Source organism: Dermacentor andersoni, chromosome 4 (assembly GCF_023375885.2).
Source record: "Dermacentor andersoni chromosome 4, qqDerAnde1_hic_scaffold, whole genome shotgun sequence".
Taxonomy (NCBI): domain Eukaryota; kingdom Metazoa; phylum Arthropoda; class Arachnida; order Ixodida; family Ixodidae; genus Dermacentor; species Dermacentor andersoni.
In genome coordinates, this window is record NC_092817.1 from 151,780,433 (window position 1) to 151,805,529 (window position 25,097).

A 25,097-nucleotide genomic window follows, 5' to 3' on the forward strand; every position below is an offset into this window, starting at 1 on the left:
TGTGGTTAATTTTTTAGCATATTTAAGGGCGAGTCCATGTATACCAAACTACTGATATAATGACCACTTTTTGCAGAACTATCAAGTTCATTATAAATGGATTCGACTGTATAAAATACAAAATGAGTGAATATCGAACATGAAAACGAGACCAAAAGTAGCATCACAATGAGATGTAACCAACATGCACAGTCAAATCTCGATATAACAAATGACGCAGGACCGCCAAAAAACGTTCGTTATTTTGAAATATTGTTGTAATGAAAAACTTACTGTTATAAGCCAATGGACAAACCTAGGAATGAAAATGACGCACCTTGGCAGTAGACGCATGTGCAGACAAGCATACTCTCAAATAAAAATGTTTCTCTCACTTCAAAGCTGCTTTATTTGAAGAAATCAGTTACCGTATTTAGTTGCCTAATGATCGCACTTTTTTGTCAGAAAAATAGACGTATAATCTGGGGTGCGATCATTACACGGGTTAAATTTCCCGCGAAAAGAAAAAAAAAATTTCCGTCCCGCGTTTGCTGCGGGACACCAAAACAAAAATGGCGGCCGGCGGAGCAAGCCAAACGTGCCGAATGCGATTTTTTTTTTCTTCTCATGAGTACATACGTGCATTGAAACAGTTTCTTCCATATCAGTAATAAATAATATCGTTAATATCGGCAAGTTTGCAGCAATAACGTAGCCATGTCCACTTTGAGGGGACAGAAACATAGCCGGCATGCTGCGGAAACTGTCTTCACTGCTATCCTAATATGACATGTTTCCGCTAAGGGTGGGTTAATATCTTAGCTGTGTTACAAGCGTCGGCGTATGAATAGGGTACACTTTTAACGTATCAGTGTAAACGTGCCTACTATCGTTTCCGCTCGCGATTTGTTGCGTGCCCACGAGTGCAGATGAGAATCAAAAGGCGCCCTTTTTGTTGTTGTTGACCACAACCATTATAAAGCCTACACATAATAAAGGCAAGTTTGGTTGCAGCTTTTTTTAGTCAGGGAAATGTGGAAAGTGATGAGTGATGAAAGTAATGAAATGAGGCATCTACTTAAGCATGTTTGGTGCATGCAGACGGCTTGGTTTGTCTTGAAGAGTAGCTTGCGTAGCATTCCACAGATGGTAAGCGCGATCATTATTAGCTAGACTTGGCACACGACATATCGCTGCGGCAAGTTCGGGGTGCGATCATTATGCGAGTAAATATGGTATTTTCTCCTGGCGCGTGCAGCACGCACGACCGAGTAGGAATGCATCTACCTCATCGGGTACATCATTACACCGTGCGATGAAAGTGCAAACTTTGTTCATGTGCACTAAAACACCAATGTTGGACACGGATCTCATCTTCTGTGTTCGGTGGCGCACAGTCATCATCCTTCGGGTTGTCAGGTCCGCCGCCGTTAGTGCTACGCTGTCGCTCTCCACGTAGTCGTAGAAGGAAGGGACAGCAGGCAGCAGCTCCGTAACCTCGGTCCACAGGTCTCCTGGGTTGTTGTCGCTCACCTCCAGGTCATGTTCAAGCTGCACAGGCGCTTTGACAAGCCCTGCTTTTCGCTAGTACTTGCTAATGGTAGATGCCTTCAAGTTCCACCAAGCTCTGGTGAGCATTTCCGCTGCCTGACGAATATTGATTGCAGTCTGCTGTTTTAGGCAGAGGTTGATAATCAACCGCTGCACAAGGCGCTTACGAAATTCTGCCTTGAAACTCTTTATGATGCCCTGGTCTGGGGGTTGCAGCAAGGACATGTTTGGCGGCAGAAACTCCAAGCGAACGTGCGTCAAGCGAACATTCACAATGTGAGCAGAGCAGTTGTGGACAGCCAGTAGAATTCTTCTGTCATCCCTCTTCATTTGGTCTTCGAGTTTGATAAGCCACTCAGAAAAGAGTTCTCTGGTCATCCAGGCTCGTTTGTTGGCGCGGTAGTCGTATGGTGACGATATTCTGTTTTCATGCAGTGAGGCTTCGCATACTTGCCAATGACGAGCGGTTTAATTTTCTTCGTGCCTGTTGCATTGCAGCAGAGCAGGACTGTCACGTGGAGATGCGACTTCTTCCTCCTTTGCACTACTGCCCTTTGAAGTGCATCGTCCGGTCTGGCAGGAGCTGATAAAAACATGCAGTCTCATCCTCGTTAAAATATCATCTTAAAGAGCATGATTCAGCCACCTCTAGAAAACTATCTTTGTGCCAGGAATCCACCTTCGCTGTCAGCAGTCTTTTCCTCGCCCGAGACTACCTGCCAAGTTATTTCGTTCCTTTCGCAGAAATGAAAAAGCAAACCCACACTGGCGTGAAACCCAGTTATTTCATGTGCAACGGCAAATTTGCGAGCGCCTTCTTGGTACATTGGGTCAGACACGGGAATGTTTTGCTGTCTGGCATCTTTGAAACATGGGAGAACAGCTAGGTCCACATTTTTTAAGTTTCCCAGTCACAGCCGTTTCCTCGTAGGAATGAGTTGTGATTCCTGGTGAAGCTTGACAATCTTGGTCTTTCAACATGGTCACGACAGTCGATGGGGCAATGCCATGCTGTCTGCACACGTCGATTTGCTTTTTCCCTGCGTCTATTTCCTGCAATACATCCAATTTATCCTGCAGCGAAAACTGCTTTCACTTCTTCTTGGTGCCGTTGCTAGCTGCATTCATCTTTGGACCTCACGCGAACATCGCCAAAGCTTTGTCGTGAAGTTCTTGGTGAAGTTTGTAGTGAAGCGGTTGGCACTCGACATGGTGATGATGATAGCTACTGCACTCATGGTTTTTACTTCACGCGAGAGTTGCAGCGCTGTTACTCTTAGCCGAATTCGTAATACTGATGTTCCTTGGTTATGTAGGGGAAAATAAACTATGTGCGTTATTCTGAAATATGTGCTGTATGAAAATTCGTAGTGCTGAAATATTTTTACATTGGAGATATAGGTAATCTGGTGGCGATATTTAAAATATCTGTAAATTTGAGAAATTCGTTAATATGGGGTTCATAGTAACGAGATTTGACTGTAATCATTGAATCATTTGAACCATCATTTATGTTGACCTTGTCTTTAGTGTTAACATTTGGTTGACTCTTCCTTTCTTTGTTTTTTGTTGGTCATGTGACCCTCGGTGTTATGCCTTGTCAAATCGTATCGCTCTATGCCCCACAATTTTTTTCTCATATGACAATCACTTAAGACAACAAAACGCTGTTAGAAGGAAGTGCAGTGTTATGAAATCTGAAGCATGCCACCCTTCTCTCATTATGCTCTATTTCATGCTTAGCAGGCGATGCTGCAGAAGCTACGAAAATTTGAATTATACAAAGTTTGAACTAATGAAAGTCGGAGAAAAAAATGGCTCAGTTAAGGCGCATATATAATCCAACGTGGTGTGAGCGCGCACTCAAATTATCGGTTCGAATTATCGGTGGCAGTGCGGATTTCGGTGTGAATTAGCAGGATGTGTTACATATTGCTTTCAATATACTGCTGGACGGAACGTGGTGGCTACTTCGAATTATTCGAAATTTCGAGTTGAGTTGTGAATTAACGAGCTTTTACTGTAGTGTGTTCAAAGAAGTCTTCACTTCGCATATTTTGGAGTGCAGTTGTTTTGAATCTGTGATGCTTTCTATGAAATAGCTGTTTCATATATTACAATTAGAAATTGTGGACGTAACATTACGCCAAATCGTGTATCATTTATGCACCTCTGTGCTTCCGGTATGTGACATAAATGTGTTTCAGTCGCAAGTGCAAGAAGTACGCTGTGAAATCTGGTCTCAAATGCTTTATGCACCACTTCTAGTGGTAAATAGTTTTAAAGCTGCAGCTCATTCCATTCAATAATTGTTTTATATTTTGTGACATAAAGGTATGATACTTGATGCTACATCAAATTGCATGGGGCATACCTATATATTGTAGAACCTCATTCCTATATTTTGGGAAAAAATGCGAGGAAAAAACTTAATAACAGGGAAAACATACAATTCGAAGTCACTAAAAAATTGTGCAGTATTAACTTAGTTCACATCTACATAAGGCGAAGCGTTGCACAAATCATTTGTGGGGTTCTCACACCCATGCTCTTGGGACAAAGGAACGACAGCACAGTAGTGCAAACAATAACAAGGGCATATTGCACCTTTCATAGATCAATGCCTGCTAGCCGGGCTGCTATCCACAAAACATGGCGATGGGCGCGCGACAAATCCGGAAGTCCGACTCACCGCGACCGGATAACGAGCGAATATGTTCGCCCCATGCTGGATCCCAACGCCTGGTCGTTCGTGCGTACGGTCACGCGAACGGTGGCGCGTTCGAAGGCGGCCACACGAGACGGTCTCGCAGAAGCATGGATCGGCGCACGCGCGGGACGTCCACCGCGCTTGCCGGCCCGCCGCCCAAGAGCCAGCGTGTTCTCCCTTGCGCCCAAGTAACCCCGCCGCAGCGCAACACTCGCGACATCTCTCGTACTGCGCTTCAACCACTCCGACCGGCGCGGGCGTCAGGCGACGCGGCGAAGCCACACTACAGGAGATGGAAGCTATGCGGAAAAACAAGATATCAGGGGATGCGCGAGAGTCGCGCATCCCCACACATTTCAACACAAGACGACAATGCGCTTGTGGGGGCCGAGCGGTCCGAGACGCGCCTTGTCATTTTCACAACTTCGGCAAGTTTATGTTTTCATTCTTTGAATGCGGTCAATGAATGTGGCCTAGATCGCCTGTTAAAAATGTGCGGTACGCTTCTACTATGTCACACATGCTGCGGAACAGATAAATATGCTTGTCGCAGTATGGTTGGCGATGATAGCTGTGAATGTGGCATGCAATGATCGAGGAGGAGATTTGCTGGTACCGGAATAGGAAACTGAGTGTCCGCTGGCATTTTCACGTGATATGGGCCGGCGCGTACTGTAGAGATGCTGCTGCGGCAAGCTGCTACTGCTCTCAATCATGCGTGCCTCATGCCTTTCCTTGTTTACATGAGATCCAGCAGATAGAAGACATTTCATATGGTCACAGTTTGCCGATGCACTGTGCGCTGGTGCCAGTAGGTTGTGTTCCCTGAGGACGTATGAACCAGGAAAAAAAAAGAAGCATAACCGTATTGGATCATTTTTTATGTTCTTGATTGTGAACATTGGCACCAGGAAATCATATGTAACAGGATCGTATCGTGGTTGTATTGTATTTCTTCTGTATGTGAGACTATCATTTCATCACAAATGCGAGCACTCATAGAAGTCTGTTTATCCTTTGTAGCATTGCCTATTTTTGCTTTCAAGATGCCAGATATGCCTGTTTGCTGCCCACCTTTTTTGTGCTGCCCCAGCTTAAGTAATCCACAGGTTTCCTATGCTTGAAGGTCCCGCCATGTGGGCACTCTTGTGAAGGGTCGGTGGGATGGTCCGAAAGGCACTGATCTTTATACATTCACAGGCTCGACCACCTGGCATCTACAAAGCTGACTACCTTCGGGAGCTGTTCAAGCGATATGGCGATGTGGATGACACGCCTCCGCCCCCACCTCGGCCAAGTTGGTGCGATGGTAAGCTTGACTTTTAGTCGTGGAACAACATACTCTGCTTATGTGATCTGCATGCAGAATGTTTAGAGGGCCTTTGCATCTCCTACGTCACAGTGTGTTTTTCCAAAGTAAAATAGACCTTACAGAAATTGATCAGACCCAGATGTACTTAATTACTTTCTATACTGTGTGAGTAAAGAGTGGAAGTGTAAATAAACTGAGAGCTCCAAGTGAGGTGCGGCAAAGCGTGGTTCTTAGAGGCCGTGTGTGCGGTTGACTGTAGTTGCCAGGGGAAGGACCACGTGACGTGAGTGGGGCAGCAATAGAAGAAAAAAGACGCGGGTGGCATGAAGTGTGTGTGTTGCTTGTGGTGTACGCAGATGGACAGCATATGGACAGCACGAGGGAAGAGTCGCAGAGTGCAGTAATAAAGGGAATGTTTCCGACAAACGTGTTAGCCTGTCATCGTTCATAACTACTGAACAGTTGCAACACCCTCATGGAAACTCCGTCCAAAAGTATAGCGTTGTACTACACATGGTACCAAGCTCCCGTTCAGCACCACATTTAATATATCAAATGCTGCGCTGCACCCCTGCAAGTGCACTTCTAACAGGGCACAATCACTTCTCGTAGGGTCGGAAATATTTGCTGTCGATGAAACAGCATTGTTTCGGCAGATGCTGTCAAACAAGATATTGAATACGAAGTGTAGTGCATGCAATGGAAGAGAAAGGTGCGTGTCTGTATTGCTTGCTGCAAATATGGATGGCTCGTCCAAACCGGTCCTTTCTCAATAGTAATAGCAATCTGCATGCTGCTTCAAGTGGGCAAAGGCCCTTCTGGTCCAATACATATTTCACAAGAAAGCTTGGATTACACTCGGTGGATCCAGTCATGTGATGCCGAACTTGAAACGTCTGCATCGCTAGGTTTGTCTTATTGACCCTTTTCGCGGCAATCCCAAGGGTGCTGCCATGTTTGATCACGGGATGACATGTCCATTGCTTGCCTCAACTGCCTCCATTGCCTCCGCGCTTACAGTGGGTGTTTATGACGCCGATGCAGCTTAGCAAACCTCTGTTTCCAGAGATATTGTGGACAACACAAAGGTTTCGCCGCAGCTTCAAAGAACATGCAAAAGCGCTTTGGAAGCTGATTAAGCTATGTCGAAAAGGCGCGAGCAGCATATATGGTGCTTGTTTTAAAAGCGACGCTAAATATGTATTCCTAGCTACCCAAACTTTCCGCTCATGATTTGAATCAGGATTAGTGCATATTGCTCTTCATTCTTCATTTGGCAAATATTTTGAAGCAGCGGCTTGTCACCTTTCTCACTTCGTAAGTTTCCTTGGCATGGTCACTATCTGATTATTTCTGCCTAATCACTCGCATGTGTGCTCACTTCCGATAGATTTGTTCTTGCTGCACGCAAGGCTTGATAAGTAGCCATTTTGTACATTGTAACACCTTGTAGCAAAGATGTATTATCGCTGTTAACTCACTTACTCTTGTAGACCGTCGCGAAACATTCAGCTTCAACCATTCATGCTTTATCAGTGTAGTCCGTCAGTTATTGTGCGTATATGGTGCACTTGTATTCAAGTGTGCGCCCATTCACTAATTGACACGTTGGCAATAGAGTGGGCATAAAATTTTGTGCCAGTTGGGGTAGATGTGTGTGGATACTTTGCACGAAATGTACTATGACAGGAAGTGGCGCTACTCCATTTGTCATTGTTTAACTGATGGTACTAACTCTTGCCGGCGTTCCGAGGCTGAAGCACTTTCTTTGAAGGTTAGCGATACAATGCTGTAGGATGAGCAAATGTCTGTATCCCCAAAGAAAGCTGTACATCTCAAAGTGCCAGTAACATGTACGCACTGTTGCTGCAACTGTCTGTATACTTAGCTGCACAGATTCATTCTATTCCTTAATAGGCCAGTCACTATTTTTACAGCCAACTGGTGCCCATGTCTTCTATCCACATGATTCAGTCGGGCGTGATTGGAGCACAGTGAGTTAGGGAAATGTCGGTTGCATTTGCCACAGCTGATGGCACAGAAGCAAGGTGTAAGCCGTAATGGTTTCGTAGTCGTGTGCTTTCGTTAAGACAACGTGCAACGCTCCGCCGAAAGTGCCATCTGTTTCCCTATAATTAACTGCTCCGCGAAAAGGTTCAGTAGGCCAGGGTTTATTCCACACAGCATTTTATGGTTCCAAGAGCAGCCAGAACAAATCAGACCCCAACCCCCCACTTGGACTTCACGGAAAAACCATTGTAGTAGCAGTGGCACACAGGACTCATTGCTGTTTGATTTGGAGGCCCACTACCTCTCCTGTTGTCCTGTGGATCCTCCCGACTCCACCCACCGCCCATGATACCGATGCATGCGTCCTCACCATCTTTGATTTTAGTGATATCGAGAAGGCACAGCTCAAGTGATGCAGACTTACACCCCATAATCCACTCTCTATGCTCTCACCACTCCAACCATCTCTCCACCTGTTTATGCTCCGTGATGTTATTTCTATGATGCAATACTACGACGGCTCGGACTTTCTGCTTGTACTTCCTACAACTCTCTCTTCCACTGTGTCCACTAGCTACACAATGTGCCTACCGCTGGACATATCAGAGTGTCCCGCACATACGACGGGGGCGACATGGGTTCTTCTGGCCAGGCCTTTACCATTATGTGTGTTGGTATGTTGCTGCTTGCGAGTCGTACCAGCACCGCAAGTGTCCTTTCTTGTTGCCCGCTGGTTCACTTCAGCCTATCGAGATTTCAGCTGTCCCATTCTATCGCTTGGACCTCAATCTTGTTGGACCATTTTCAGCTTCTTTTACAGAGAACAGGTGGATTGTCGTAGCTACTGACTATTTCACCCCATATGCCATCACCTGGCCACTGCCAACAAGCTGTGCCACTGACATAGCAGACTTTCTGCTCTACGATGTCATTCACCACTACAGTGCACCACATCAGCTACTGACAGACCGTGGTTGTTCATTTCTTTCAAAGAGAGAGAGAGAGAGAAACTTTACTGGTCCATTCTTTCAAAAGTCGTCGATGACATCCTGTGTCGTGTTCCACAAGTCACAAGCTAACCACAGCCTAACCATCTGCAAACAAATGGACATACTGAGCGCCTTAATTGCACGTCAGACACGATACTATGTATGTTTCCACAGATCATTGGGATTGGGACAGCACTTCGTCTTGCATGACCTTCGCGTACAACTCATCTCGCCACAACACTGCCAACTTTTCCCCCTTTAACCTGTTGTTTGGCTGCCAGCCAACATTGCTCTTTGAGACTCTCCTGCCATCAGCTACGTACGCTCCTACAGGTATGCCTGCGATGCTGCTGCTTGTGCTCTAACAATCACCAGATTGCACAGGATCATCTCTCCCTTTCATAGATATCGCCAAAAGCCCGCTATGACAGCTACCACAAAACCATTCACTTTTCTTTAGGCTCTTTGGGGCTCCTTTGGGCGTCTTCCCGCCATGTGGGCATGTCCTCGAAGCTTCTGTCTCGCTACTCTAGCCCCTCCAAGGTTCTCTGCCAGCTCAGTGAAGCCACACGAGATCGCCCTGGTGGACGGTAGCTCGTCATCTTCCATACCACATAGTGATATCATGCACGTCGCCTGTCTGAAGCACTACTTCTCTGACAACGACACTTCCCTTCCCAAAGCACTGAGACAGCACTTCCACCAGCACGGTTCGTATGTTACAAGCCATTACCAGATAGTGGAGAAGGCATCAGCAAGGACATGAAGACGACGATTGAAGCGCTCTTGTTGTTATTCCGCCATCTCGGTTTCTCTCCGTATATATTCTGTAAATACATTTTCCCTTTTGTTGTGCCTATTTTTATGTCCGTCACAATACAGTGAAATCTCAATGTAACGAACTTCAGGGGACCGCAGCAAATTGTTCGTTATTCTGAAAGGTCATTAGAATGAAAGCCCCAAAATTAACCATTTCACCCATCAACCCATGAGTTTATCAGTTGTCACCACATGAGCTATCTACGAAAATGTCGCTGTTGGCTCTCAGCCCACACTGTTGCTATTTTCCATAGAATCCGCCACCACCAACCCTCGTACATAGAGTGGCACACGCAAAGAGATGCTGATGCTGAGAAAACCACTGACAATGAAGAAACTCTGTGTCGCCTATGAAGCGTAATGTTTGTTTTTCAGGGTGTCTACCAACCGGGAAAACCGGGAATTCTCAGGGAATTTGAATTGTCTGGAAATACTCAGGGAAAACTCAGAGAATTTGTGCTTCTATCAGGGAAAATTAGCTGTAACTTTATTGAAAGGGAACGAAACCCGTGTTAATGCTGGCTCCAGTAACAGAGGAATTGCAAAGAATCGCCATTGACGCCGTGTCATCGGCACGATGTATTGCCAGAGTAGTTAACGACTGATTTTTCCAACGCCCGATTTTTCGAACATCCCCGATAATTCGCACAGCTTTGCGACACCACCACATACTCCATATAGTCAATGTATATTGCCCTGACTGCAGGTCTGAAATGGCATTAATCAAAGCCACCACCGCCGCCATTTTGATTATCTCGCCGCCTCGAGCCAGCACTCTCGCACGCAGATCCGCTGGCAGCCGTAGCCACTACCGCGGCAACGTTAGGCCTAGATGCTTCTACGTTCGCTGTTAAGCTTCTTGCCGTGCGGTGCCGTGTTTTTCATTGAAAGAATTTGCTGCTGTCAGCAATGGTACCGACTCTGCCTTTGTAATCCTCGCGATTGGCTTCGAAACTCGCAGAGCACAGCGCGTTGCGTAATGCCAATCTCCAAAAGTTATGCTTACCTTAGCTTTGCCTTAGTACAGCATTGTTATGCGGTGAAGGATAACAAGTGTGGGATGGGGCAATTGTAACGGGACACAGTATGTATTCCTTAATTATACACGCGTGCACCCCAGTCTCCTGTCACAGTACGAGCACTGATATGCCTAATAAGTGTACTGGCAGGCCTTAAGAGCTTTTTCGGACGTGCCTGTGGCAATTTTAGCTCTTAAGGGCAGTTAAAGACATGCATTCATTTTTTTTCGGACCGCCCAATTATCGGATGTTTCTGCGGCCTCTAGGGAGTCCGAAAAATCTGACATTGACTGTACAACTGACCAAGAGGATGCTTCAAATGATCCATGGGGTGAACGCGTGGCAGAAGGAGGATGAAAACAGAAACGAAGTGTGCCGCCTCCTCTTTGAAGGAGCTTGAGCTCAAAAAACAAAGTTTTGGCTGACGCCGAGAAGCAGGTGTCCCTCATTGAAACCAAAATAAACTCTTTAAAGTAGCGAAACCCAACACTGAGGGTTGCAATGTGGGCTTGTTGGTAATGCATCTTCAAGGGGAGTACGATAGCGCGATTAAAAGACGGGACAAAAGAAGACACATAGGGACACACACAGCGCTAACTTCCGTTAGTTAGTGCTGTGTGTGCCCCTATGTGTCTTCTTTTGTCCCGTCTTTTAATCGCACTGCCGTACTCCCCAACACTGAGATGTTGTGTACGGGCTGAGAGTATGTCAGGACAGTTGAGGTTGACTTTCCAGCTGCTGTGAGAGAATCTTATGTGTGACAAAGTTCAGGCCTCATATCGATGAGCTTGCTATCAGTTGATAGAAATAGCTCATATTCAAAAATATTTACTTACGTATGCATCTCCTTTTCATTCGTATTTGAAAATGTGCAACTCAATTTAGAATGGGTTTTACCTTTTTTTTTTTGCTGTGCCCTCTGTTTTCTTTTGAAATCAAATATATTACTCCTTACTATGCAAATTGGATTAAGTCATTTTTTTGTTTCAACATGCTTACTAGAGAGTGACAGCATCGAGCAACATGGTGTCAGCCTGTCTTGACATAAAACAAAGTTCTGGCTCATTCAGGGAATTTTGCAAACGTGCTCAGGGAAAACCTGGAAAACACAGGGAATTTGGAAATTTCAACTTGGTAGACACTCTGTTAAGTTTGTATACTTAAGGAAATCCAGTAAAACCATGTTATAACGAAGTTGAAGGGGAAGTTGTAAGTACTTCGTTATAACCATTAGTTCGTTATAGCCGCTATCCGTTTCTATCCACATTTAGCAAGCAAGGGAGGTTGTACTCACCACCAAATCTCCACAGTAGCCCGCCACGCGAAAAAGAAAACGGCCACTGCACGGAAAAAAGCAAGCGAAAAAAAGACAGTGAGAATTTGCCACTTTATTAACGCCAAACGGCTCATCACTGATGATCAACAGCACACCAGCTGGCGGCTCACTTCGCAGAAAAAAGTCCTTGATGAATTTTTGCCGTGTCTTCTTCGGGCGAATGATGGCTTTTTCAGCTGCCGCCGCTATTTCGAGTCCGTCCTCACCGACATTGTGAGCACCAAAGAAGCGGCGCAGCAGGTCTGTCGCATCCAGCACTTGTGCGGGCGTCGGTACGTCAGGTTCGCCAATCACAGCGTCCCCGTCACAGCGCGCACAATTTCAGTCTCCGGTAGCTCTTCTGTCATCACCGCGTCAGCATCGGCACTGATGTACATGCAGAAGGTGTCCCAGTTGGGCACAACGCCGGTGTCAAGGAAAGCGTCCCACGACGTTAGGGCTTAGTCACCCCCGGCACCCTCATGGGCGGCAGCACTGAGATCTTCGCTGTAACCGCCACTGCTGATGCCAAATGAGGCATACCGGAAGCAATTGGCGATTGTGCTTGCCGGTACAGCCATCCAAGCAGCCTGTAGCATCTCAATTACCCTGTACAAGTCGATCGTTGACTCGCGCTTCATGCTCATCTTGAGCAGAATCTGGTCTATCACACGTTTGCGGTAGCCCGACTTAAAGTTCATGATAACTCCTTGGCTGAGGGGTTGCACAACTGCAGTGCAGTTTGGCGGCAAGAAGCATAGCTCGATGTTTTTGAGCACAGCGGCAGTGTGGTGGGCTGTGCAGTTGTCCAGTACAAGGCATATCTTCTGGTTCAGCTTGCCCAGCTGCTCGTCTCACTCCTGCAGCCATTGTGCAAAAATTTCTCTCGTCATCCAAGCCTTACAGTTGGACACATAACTGACTTGGAGCTTTCGTTTGCCTTTGAAGCATCATGGTATGCACTTTTGCCGACCACAAGGGCCGGCACCTTTTCCGACCCATCCATGTTGGCACAAAGCAACACAGTTACGTGGACCTTGCTCTGCTTACTGCCCTGGCTGCATTCACCTTTGAGGGCCAGGGTTTTTTACGGCAGCATCTGGTAGAACAGGGCTGTCTCATCCGCGTTGAACAAATCCTTGGCACTGTATTTTTCTAGCAGCTGTCCAATGCTTGTCTCCACCCACGCCACTGCAGCTTCGCACTCAACAGACTGTGCTTCCCCGCTGACAGCCAGCTGAGACTTGCCACAAAATCTTCGCACCCCATGATGCATGCGAAGTCCCTCACTTTGCGCTGCAACAGTGCCTCACTCACAGGAGTGCCGTTTGCTCTTGCATCCAAAAATCACTTGAAGACCGCTTTCTCTACAGCTTCAAAAGCGGGGGCTCGCAGCTTCTTTCTGTTGCCACTGGTGACAGCTTCTTTGCTGCTCAAAATCGTTGACAGCATGCTCAACGCTATGCTGAAATCTGCTGCCACTTTTTTCTTCTTCACGCTGGACTCGATGGCCTTCAGCATAGCCACCGTCTGCTCGATTGCTATTGTTTTGCGCTTCCGTTTGCCATCGTCCATCTCCTTTCTGGCGGCGGGAACTCACACGAACGAACCGATAGAAACATTGATATCATTGATGCTCCCGGAGGCAACGACAAGCAACAACAAAACTGCAGTTGGCACTGCCCCACGTACGCAGCGGAAGAGTGGGAGGGTCCACCAGTTCTACGGGAAAGGCGAGACTGGGAGACGGCACGGGAGACGCGAACGTCACACGCTATAAGACATTGACCTGATGAGTACGAAAATGGTCAGTAAATGCTTGCTGTGGAAAAAAAAAAATTGCTGATGATTACGTTGCTTCCTAATGCGAAATTTGAGCGCAGCTCTTCAGCTGTTTCGGCTGCTTCGGCTTTTCTATATACTGATGCAAATAATTCGAGCAAGACATGGTATGTACAGTTGCAACTTTTTATTCGTTACTTCTTCAAGAAACACTCTATTCCCAGTTCTTGATACTCATGAAGGTAGCTTTGTGGTTGGAGAAATAGATGGATATATGCTAAACTTGCTGCACCAATGCCTGGTTCAGCGTAGCGCACCTCTGGATTTTGGCGGCGACGGCACTGGGCCTCTGCACTGGCAGCTCGTTTAGCAGCAGCAACAGACGAAGGACTTTCATTGGTTGCCTCGCTCATGGCTTAGAAAGAACTGACTGAGAATAAACTTTTTATATAGGCAGACAGATTATATTATAATATAAACCATCTGTGAGCCTCGGACAATCCGTCTGGTGCGGAACATTTCGCACCAGCCGCCGCAAACGGAGCGTAGCATGGCGCGCGCGGCTGCCTCGCTTATCGGGAAGTTGTGGGAGGCAGCGCGTAGGCACTAGTAACGTTGCTCGGCGAAGAGATAGCAGCGACTGAATCACACTGCTGATGCTGCTAGCGAGTCAACTGAAGATGGCTTTACGTTCCGGCTTGGGAAGCGCGCACCGTGATCCGCTGATACCGAGCCGGCGTTTTGGCAAGCAGCAAAAACCGCACGGTCGTTGCCACGGAGGAGAGGAGGGGGAAGGGGTACACGCAGTGGCAAACGGCAGCGGCTATGCATTTCGGCTTGTGCAGCAGCACATCATCGAGATCAGCCACCACCAAGCTGGCGCTCTGATTGCCGGCGCATATGAGTGGCATTGGAGGAGGAGCGAAGAGAGCAGAGCTCACGCCGTGCATGAGAGATGGCGCCAGGAGTAAGCGCAGCTAGAGCAGCGTGCTGGCCCCGGCTACGGAGCTGGTTATGGCGAGGCACGATGGCGCCACAAAATGCAGGAACGGGCGCCAAAGCGCTGCGCTCTAAAAAAAGGTTCGTTGTACCCATTGCGAGGAAATTCTAGCTTCGTTAAAATGAGGTTTTCAATACATCGGCATCTATTTGAATTGCAAGGGGAATCGCGATTGCTTCGTTATATCGATTACTTCGTTATATCCCGTTTCATTATAACGTGGTTTTACTATAGTGTCATGTGACGTGTGCATGGCAAAAGCTGAGTCGTCATGATTGCAGTGCTTATGTGCGGAGAGTTTGTCAAGTGATGTTTCTTGCTTGCAGAAGAGAATGAAGACCTGGACGACGACGGCAACGCGGTAGGTGGTGACGGCAGTGGTGACGGGCCTGTGCACAAGCGGCGGAGACGGGAGTTCACCAAGAAGGTTTGTGCTTGGGTTGCACACTCTCTCTGTACCCGCCTGGTCGTGCTGGCTTCAACTGGCACTTTGATCTTGGGAATATTATAAATGGCACAAAAGAGCAAAATATGTTAAATAACAGTAACAAAAAAAAAGCCATTCCGGCTGTGAGGAGAGGCTTGGGCAAGGCAGAAAAGATGCAAGAACAAAAGGTGGGTGGCGATGCCACCTTGAAGTTCCTGTGCCAGTTTGCCATGGCGTCACGGATTTTGACAGCATCGTCTCTAGCCTAGGTTAATTTCTTTATTTGTGAAGACGAACTAATTGTACTCTAAAAGGGCCAAAGACTGAACAAGTTTTCACGAATAGCAAGCCACAACGGCTCAAATATGAGAAAATATTTTCAAATATGTGATGTCACACCAACGTACCGGCACTGGTGTTTGAGCACGGAATTCAAAGACTGAAACTTCGACCTTCATTTTCTCTTCTAATCATCAGCCTATTATTACCTTGAAATGAGCAATATTGAAAGTTTTGAAAGGGTGATTTTGTCAGTTAAACTGATTTAGTGCTTATATCCAGTGCCCCTTCAAAAATCTGAGGACACCTAACCACTTATGAGTTGTGATTGCGAGAGCATTAATTAATATCGAATGAAACACCGCTAAGTGGTCCTTCGAGTTTTGCGCGGCGAGTAATGTTTTGCTGTACAGACGCTGCTGGCGTTTTTTATTAGTGGGTCATTTGAAGCTTTCGCATCAAGAAGGTATTACTGTACCTCTGTGTGCCGGATTTCTTTGTGAATGCTGGAGTGGCACAGCACAGTTCTCTCATCGGTTGTGCTGAGACCAGTAGGGCAGTGTTCTTCAAGTGTCTAGGCCAGAGAAGCTGACAAGGAATGGTGGAGAGAATAAGTGTGAATTGCATTGTCTTTGTCATTTGTTATCTTTGTGCTTCCCAGCAGCTATGCCCTCAAATGAAAGCAGCAGAGGCACTGAAAATAAACAAAAAATTTAAGAGAGAAATTAAAGTGGAGGGTGTGAAAAGCAGCATGCTATAATTGCCAATGAGAACAGGCAGCAGCTTTTGACAGCACTCCATCGGCACTGGACTGATGTCTGTCGGTTAGGAGGGTGCAGCCATGTTTCCCAACTTACAAGCATGATTAGTTCGAAAGCTGTGCAGCCCTCTCCAATTTGCATGGTTGTGGAACATGACGGCCATTCATCTGAAATGGCCAAAATATTGCTTCCTACATTTCTCATGATGGCCATCTCAGTCTTTCTCGGGTGCACTAGTGTTGACCCAAAAATGGTAGCGTGAACTTAGCACTCCCACAATTATTATTTCTTCTGATAATTGTGGAAACATAGTTAAAGATTGTCTGTGCCCATAGCAGCCAAGTTTGGTGCTTCTTTTGGCGGGCCTTTCAGGTAATTTGGAAATCTTGCAATATTTGCTAGTCCGACACTGTTTAAATTAGCCTGGTGATGCTATCTTACCAGGGCCTGTTGTGAGGTTGTTGTCTGTCTGTTAAAGTGTACTTGGCACTGCTCTGGGGTGACCCGACCCATGTGCAGAACCCCACCTTCATGAAGGGCGTTGAGGGCGTAGTGCCCATCACTACACAGCCTAAACTCCTGCAGATACAACGGAGGTGCCAGGAGCTCTGCCACTGGGAGAGGTCAGTGATGCCTTCAGTTTTGCATGTCCTACGATTCCATTACACCCACTGTGGTGGCTTGGCAGTACTAGCGTTTTGCAGCTGAGTGCAGCATCGCGAGTTTCAGAGCCAGCCGTGGCAGCCACATTACAGTGGGAACAGAACTGGACCGGCCTACAGTTCGTTTCATACATAGCAGCAGGTAATGCTACAAAGGCTAGAGGGAGACTTCTGTCAATGCTTGCGAATAGTGAAGGTTCAGGTATGCATTGTGTCATTTGATGTAACATAAACCACCTTAACGCACGGTGTATCATATACGATACATGTAGAACAACCTCTCCTAGCATAATAGAATCAAAATTAAAGAAAATCCTACATAATCATGCAGAATCTATGTCACATGATGTGCAATAAGTTCGTAAATAAACAGGTTATTTTCACACTTTATGCAGTAGAAATCAGTACCCAAAAAATAACAGGGCACTTGTTCACACTTAATTAGTACTGGTGTGCGAATACCTAATAGTAGTTTTCGAAATGAATTTTGGGCAAGTAAGTATGGTGCCCAACATGCTCGAGAGTCTCCTAGCACTGCATAACAAGGCTGTAGCACACTATCAGTAACTTATGTACATAGAAATCAAGATATTGTGGGGTTCTCACACCCATGCTCTTAGGACAAAGGAACACAGTAGTGCAAACAATCACAAGGGCATTTATTGCACCTTTCATAGATCAATGCCTGCTAGCCGAGCTGCTATCCCCAAAACATGCCGATGGACCTGAAGATTTTTAAACGTCAATCTGTAGCAATAAATTAAGTATTCCTTCTTGGGTTATGACTACTTCAGACATTGATAACGGAGGGTATCAATGTGTATATATATATGTATATATATATATATATATATATATATATATATATATATATGTGTGTGTGTGTGTGTGTGTGTGTGTGTGTGTGTGTGTGTATATATTGCATAGAAAGTTTTGCAGCATATGGCACTGCACAGGTATATTAAATAGTAGATATTCAATTTGCAAATTGAATTATTTGAATGCCCTCTATTTGATTTGATTCAGTAATACTCAAGTAATCGCACACTCCTATTTATTAGCCTACGGCGATACTCTGTTCAGGAAATACGTTTGGGTAGCTTTGCGAAGCAAGCATTAATTGCTGTAACATATGCGATATAGCATGCATTTATAGGTTGTTTTGTTAAGGATCGCAGATATTTGTTTCCTCACAAAGGAACAAACTTGGTTGCAAAACATAAAATTTGTACGGTGCACATCCACTTGTGGTAGTTATATGCTTAAAGTACAGTGGAATCTCAATAAATAGAAATCGCTTGAACGGAACTCCCGCTAGAACGAAACACCATTCTCATGGTTGGTTGGTTTTGTATTCATGGAGTGCTCTGCAGTGTCTCTCAGTAAATGGAGCTCCTGACAAACAAGGCCAATTTCCCAGGTCCCTTGAGGTTCCGGTTAAAGAGAGCCCACTGTAGTTGCACCATAGGAGGTGCCGTAGATAAAAAATGCTCTGCAAATCGAGCAGAAGGAAACCTTTACAACTGCGCTTTGTAGCGTTGCCTTCTAACTGTGAAACGGAGCATAGAATTGGTATTGGGTGCTAGTTGGTTGTGACATTCTATTGGCTGCAGTGCAAAAGAGACTAAAAAAAACAAGATTGCAGAAACACGCACTACGGATGCTGAATTTTCTTTTATTCTATGTGTCTCAGAATGGAAATATGATTGTACAGTTATGTTTTTGATGCATGCGGCTGGTATTTTGAGAGTACTGTCAGAACATACCAAAGGTCCTGTAAAACGACAATGAAATGACACTGACAGGCAAAACTTTAGTCCATTGTCGCATCGACTCGCAAAAGAAATGAAGCATGAGCGCTTTGCCTTAAGCGGCCTGCTTTTGTCGCATCCCATCGCTGGCCGTAGCCCTTTCCCATCTTCCTTCCACCCACTTGCTGACATCAGAGAGGTGAAAGGGAAATTGAGGTGGAGTGACGAAGGCACAGCATGGTAAGTGCATGGCACAAAGACTGGAGTGGCAAAGCCCCTGGATTTCTTTTTTTTTTTTCGGAATTTTGCATGTTTCTTATTTTTTTTTTTTTTGGTACAGACATGCAGTACCCATGTGTAATTGTTATAGTCAATAATGCAGCAAGGGAATATTGGGGTAATGGGTTTATTTTACCATAGAAAATGTTCACAGTGCAGTAGCTGCTCATTGTTACACCCAAGTATTGTTAAAACCAATAATGCTATAAGTGGTTTGGACTGTACTTCTTTCTATCTACTGAAAATGTTTGAATGTTTGTCGCCTCTGCATTTTTTCGTGCAACCCAGTGACTACAATTATCAGTTATAACAACAGAATTTTCTTGTCATTTGAACATTGTTGTTAGCGGGTACAGCTCGATTTCAACTTTGTCAACACCATAGGAGCGTGTTTATCGTCACAATAAAGCTTAGTTGATTTATTAAATGACCTGTCAAGCTTTGCAGGAGCGCTTGGAAAGAACCACTCGAACATGCCATTATATGTGAAACAAAAGAAAACACCAGGGGGTGCCCAGCAGTGCCCTCCACAGCAGCATCTTTTGTAGCCACTGTGTGGTTGCTATGGGATGTTGAACCCCATGAGACAATCCCTTTTCCTCAAGGGAAGATCTCTGCATAGCATGTGGAAGTTGTAGAGGCTTCGAAGCAGAACCAAAATGCTGGGCTAGCTGGCAGGGTCGTGCAGTGTAGCTTCATGCAGTAAAAACCAGAGAAGTTACAAAAGGGTGAGACAGGTGCACACTCTGAACTAAAATTTATCTTAAGAACTATTATGGACTATTATGACTTCTTTCTGCTAAAATTCTTCTTCCTCTCTTTCTTGCTTTTTTCAGTTTTAAGGTGATAGTTCTACTGACACCTTTATGCCAACAGAGAAGTTGAGCACAGTTGGTCATGGCATAATAGTCCTGCACATATTGTTTAAAAAAAATTGTCTCGTAAAATGTTCGAGCAACAATGCCGTGGCTCATGCTGACATCATCAACAGCAAGCGGGAGCACATATGCAAATCTTTGACACAAATTTGCTTAAAAACTACACAATGCTCAGTCATGTCATTTGGTGCACTTGACTGTAATGCACAGCCATACAATACAAATTTCACCAAGATCCACAGTGCTAAAAGATATTGCTGTAGTTGGCCTTCTAAGAGTGCAAACACTGCTCTCGCAAACATGCCTGTCTGTGCGACGTATCTTGTCTTGCAGTTCAGGCTTCCCCGGCAGCCAGCCAGTATCCATGGACCGGCAGAACATCCACAAGCTGCGGGAGAAGGAGTACATGGTCAGCTGGAAGGCTGACGGAACACGGTGCGTAGGACACTGCAAACCTCTCCACTGTATTTTCTAATTTGTTATACAGTTAAACCTGGATATAACGAAATTGACTAAGTCTAGAAAATTATCATTACAAAGAGGTTTTCGTTATACAGTAAAGCTTCGTTAAACCGTACCCACTTAGACAGTAGTTTCGTTTTAAAAGTAGTAAAGTCAAGTCCCTGACTCGGCGGCCATTGAACATAATGTGTTTTGTATCCGCATAAACCGTACCAGCTTATTGCATAAGTATAGGTTACACGTAGTGTTTCCACTTTTCGTTGTGCAATCACGGCGGTGCGTTGTCCCCGACGGGCAGCCTGGCACAGCAACAAGCCTCACAGATCGGAACAACGGCCTCCAAGCGCCCTGTGCATTTGCATGTGAAGCCACATCAACATCAACATCATTTCGGTGCCGTGCCAGCCTCAAATGTTCAAGACTCAAATGTTCCTGCTCTTACACTAATATCTAATATGTACGTCCATAGCGTAATCGAACTGCGTGGGTGCGTGCACTCAAGAAAACTGTGCAGTTGTGTGCCCGTCAAAAAAGCACATGTGACAAACTTTCGCTAATCTTCATCTTATCGCCAACCAGAGGCACTTAGTTTTCGTGAGTTTCAATAAAACAAAAAAAGCATGGAAATGCATGCATGGTGGCATCCTTCCTATGCGCACCCCTGTGAGCACTAAACGAGCGAGAAAGAGGCGGTCATTCTTTGAGTGATTAGTAACGAGATAGCCATCAGTTTTGCGAGTGCAAGAAGCCGAAACCGCCCGCGGAACAAAACCCGAACCTCCGTCCGCCCGCCCGCATGCCAATGCGCGAGTGGTAGTGTATAGATGTGCCGGAGCAAACGCGCTAAAACAAACCATGCAACGAATACAGAGAGAGGGAGGCGTGCGAAAAAAATTCCCTGTATTCCCACATGGTGGCAGCACATGACAGAAAAGAAAAGGTTAGGAAATTGGCATGCTTTTTAAATGTGCAGACGGTGCCGTTAATATACGGCATCAGCCATCTTTGGACTTGTTCGCGACGCCGTATATTTACGTCATTGACCCTCAAAGGGTTAAAATCCTCGACTCTAAGCCAACCCTAGAGTTCGGTGTATGATGAGTTGGGAAACATTTCAAACATTAAAAAAATATCAAACTCAAAGATTCGTATAAATACAGTAACTTTATTTGTGATTACTCGTATTGCCCTTCTTGTGTAAAATTGAGTTATGAATATGTTTGTTTCACTTGCAGATTCTTGTATGCTAAGTCCAACAGTTCTTTATTATTTTCTTTCCTTACCCTTTATTCTTCCATTTTATTTATTTTTGTAAAATAGTGTCCAGTGTCTTCTACTGACATTCCTCTTCCACCTTTGAGGAATAATGAATGATGAATAGCGGTTTACAATTTTGCAATGTAGAACAAAAAGTTGCACAGTTCTAGGGAAAGATAAAAATTCAGAAGTGATTTAGCAGTAAATGCAAGAGAGATGCATTAGCATAATGTTGCACTTCTTTGAGGTGCCAATTCCTTGGAATTAACTCTTTCGTTACTACACGTATTCAAATCAATCACCGATGATCGATGCTTTAGATCATCGATTTCAGCATGTCTGAGCCATATTTTTTATCCACTTAAGGCCATCCAGTAGTTAGTACAGGCACTGCACTTTCAGAATCAGTTTAAATTTTCGTGCTCTGTCAACATGATTTTTGACGGACCTTTTTGCAAACTAACATGCGTCTATTGTAGCGAAAAGCAGCATGGCTGTCGTCTTCTGCTGCGCTTAAGAAAAAAAGCATGCCGCTCACAATTACGCTGCGCTAGTATCAAAATTTTGTGATCAAATCACTCTCAGCAAGTCATGAATAACATTATATCGCCGGCTTTGCCGTCCAACAGAGCTGAGCCATGATAATTAACCGAAAATGACGCCAGCTGTTCACTAGTGGGCTTTGGTTTAGAGTCCGAGTCGTTTCATTCCGCCAAAGTGTATTTGTGAAGGTGCGCCACATGTCTACCATGTGGACCTGGCATTTTCAGACAGTTTCCAAGACTTTCGATTTTGATCTCTCGTAAAATCCAGGCAAGGGGCGCATCCAGTGTCACTGCGCAGTTATCGAAACTCGCTCCCGTGGCGGTGGTCCCGCGCCGCTGTGTCGCGAGAAAAGTGTCGCGCTAGAAAATGTGCTGCTCCCGCACTTGAATTTAGTGATGAGGACTCGAGTTATGATTCCGAAGATGACAGCAAAGCAGATTAAAGCTCTGGCGGCAACAATGTTTTGAGTCGGCATGGGACATCCACAGCTATTCACCGGCGAGTTTCCTTTAAGGCTTTGAGCAGTCTCCTTCCTTGAGCGTGCTTATCTGCCAATCTTCTTGCACTACGTGAGAGCTCTACTGAATATCTTCAGAGTGCATACTTCGCTTGGTTATGATGTGCTGCGACCGGTAGTAAAGAATCTTCTGTTCATGCCAAGAAGACCGCCCGTTTCACATCTCGGCGCAGCACTACGGATCAGCACAAGATAGTTTACAATGGCATAGGAATTCTTTCTACTATTTCTCTGCAGAGGTGATAAAGACGATCTGCAAAAATACAAACCAATATGTTTGGATGCATAACGTTGTAGTTGCCCAGCTACGCTGAGAGCGATCAGTCCTGGAAGACGTGCATGACTCTAGACAAACTGGTAAAGTAAGTTCCTTGGAATTCTCATCGGACCATCCTCAGAAGATGCCAAAAAGGCGGAACTGCGAAATGTGTTACGAGGACCGCAAAGTTGAACAAAAACAAGAAATTTTGTTGGAAAAGTGTGGAAAGCACCTATGCTTCACAAGATCCAGGAACTCCTTCATCGCATGGCATGAGCTATGGACTTCTCTTAGTTCTTTTTTTACATACGAAAAACGGCGGTGTACTGAGCATTTATTTTTTCAAACACTATACCCGGGTTATTTATCTTTGAAATGTGTATTCAAAATTTTGTTATATTAATTTTTTGTAGATATATTTTTTATTGTTGTTTTTATCAACTGGAAGTAAAAAATGGTACTTCCTAGAATTTTTGTTTTACCTAATAAATTTTTTTTGGGCAACGTATGTTTTGGAGATGTTAAAGAATTGAAAAATTATATAGGCCCATTAGCTTACTCCCAGTATTATATAAAATATTTACCAAAATAATCTCCAATAGAATAAGGGCAATACTGGACTTTAGTCAACCAAGGGAACAGGCTGGCTTCAGGAAGGGATACTCTATAATGGATCACATCCATGTCATTAATCAGGTTATCGAGAAATCCGCAGATTATAATAAGGCTCTCTATATGGCTTTCATAGATTACGAAAAGGCATTTGATTCAGTAGAGATACGAAAAGTCATAGCGGCATTACGCAATCAAGGAGTACAGACTGCTTACGTGAATACCTTCGAAAATATCTACAGAGGTTCTACAGCTACCTTAATTCTACACAAGAAAAGCAGGAAGGTACATATAAAGAAAAAGGTGAGCCAGGGAGACAATCTCTCTAGTGCTATTCACTGCGTGCTTAGAAGAAGCATTCAAGCTATTAAACTGGGAAGGAGTAAGGATCGACGGCGAATACCTCGGCAACCTTTGGCTTGCCGATGACAATGTTCTATTCAGCAACAATACAGACGAGTTACAACAAATTATTGAGGACCTTAACAGGGAGAATGTAAGAGTGGGGTTGAAGATTAATATGCAGAAGACAAAGATAATGATGAACAACCGGGCAAAGGAACTAGAGTTCAGGATCGCAAGTCAGCCTCTAGAGCCTGTGAAGAAGTATGTTTACCTAGGTCAACTAATCACAGGGAATCCTGACTATGAGAAAGAAATTCACAGAAGAATAAAAATGGTTTGGATGTATATGGCAGACATCATGAGCTCCTGACAGGAAGCTTACGGTTATCATTGAAAAGGAAGGTGTACAATCCGTGCATTTTACCAGTGCTGACATATGGGGCAGAGACTTAGAGATTGACAAAGAAGCTTGAGACCAAGTTAAGTGCTGCGCAAAGAGCGATGGAACAAAGATTGCTAGGCATAACGTTAAGAGATAGAAAGAGAGTGGTTTGGATCAGAGAGCAAACGGGTGTAGATGATATTCTAATTGACATCAAGAGAAAAAATGGAGCTGAGTAGGTCATGTAATTCGCAGGTTAGATAACCGTTGGACTATTAGGGTTACAGAATGGGTACCAAGAGAAGGAAATGCAATCGAGGGCGACAGAAGACTAGATGGAGCTATGAAATTAGGAAATTCGCGGGCGCTAGTTGGAATCGGTTGGCACAGGACCGGGGTGATTAGAGATCGCACGGAGAGGCCTTCGTCCTGCAGTGGACATAAAACAGGCTGATGATGATGATGATGTTTTTGGAAAGAGCATTTCATTATGCACAATATGCCATGCTGCAATGTGTGCTGGAATATTGTAGTGGTAAATAATTTTTTTCCGAGACCTTTCGAAAACGACGATTTACACGTGTTAACGAAAGAGTTAAGCTGAGTCCACTACATTGCAAAGTGTTGTTCAGGAGATCACTTGACACATGACCTGCCGCTTTGAGGAGCGAAGTACAAGCAGACCACCATCAGTTGTGTGTGTGTGTGTGTGTGTGTGTGTGTGTGGTGTGTGTGTGTGTGTGTGTGTGTGTGTGTGTGTGTGTGTGTGTGTGTGTGTGTGTGTGTGTGTGTGTGTGTGTGTGTGTGTGTGTGTGTGTGTGTGTGTGTGTGTGTGTGTGTGTGTGTGTGTGTGTGTGTGTGTGTGTGTGTGTGTGTGTGTGTGTGTGTGTGTGTGTGTGTGTGTGTGTGTGTGTGTGTGTGTGTGTGTGTGTGTGTGTGTGTGTGTGTGTGTGTGTGTGTGTGTGTGTGTGTGTGTGTGTGTGTGTGTGTGTGTGTGTGTGTGTGTGTGTGTGTGTGTGTGTGTGTGTGTGTGTGTGTGTGTGTGTGTGTGTGTGTGTGTGTGTGTGTGTGTGTGTGTGTGTGTGTGTGTGTGTGTGTGTGTGTGTGTGTGTGTGTGAAATGAGCATTTTATTGGGTGAACTTGTGCCCTCAAAAACAGGCTACACTCAAAGAATGGCGACAGCGGTGAACACA

General features: G+C 45.1%; 1 protein-coding gene across 1 annotated transcript in view; it reads left to right on the top strand.

Annotated features, from left to right (window-relative positions):
• The window catches only part of mRNA-cap (RNA guanylyltransferase and 5'-phosphatase mRNA capping enzyme), a 120,338-nt gene that overhangs the window by 33,624 nt on the left and 61,617 nt on the right, over positions 1-25,097 (top strand). The window contains exons 8-11 of the mRNA XM_050185056.3: positions 5,441-5,549; positions 14,813-14,913; positions 16,473-16,576; positions 19,857-19,958. Coding sequence (XP_050041013.1) covers positions 5,441-5,549; positions 14,813-14,913; positions 16,473-16,576; positions 19,857-19,958 — 416 coding nt within the window. The remainder of the gene's footprint in view (positions 1-5,440; positions 5,550-14,812; positions 14,914-16,472; positions 16,577-19,856; positions 19,959-25,097) is intronic.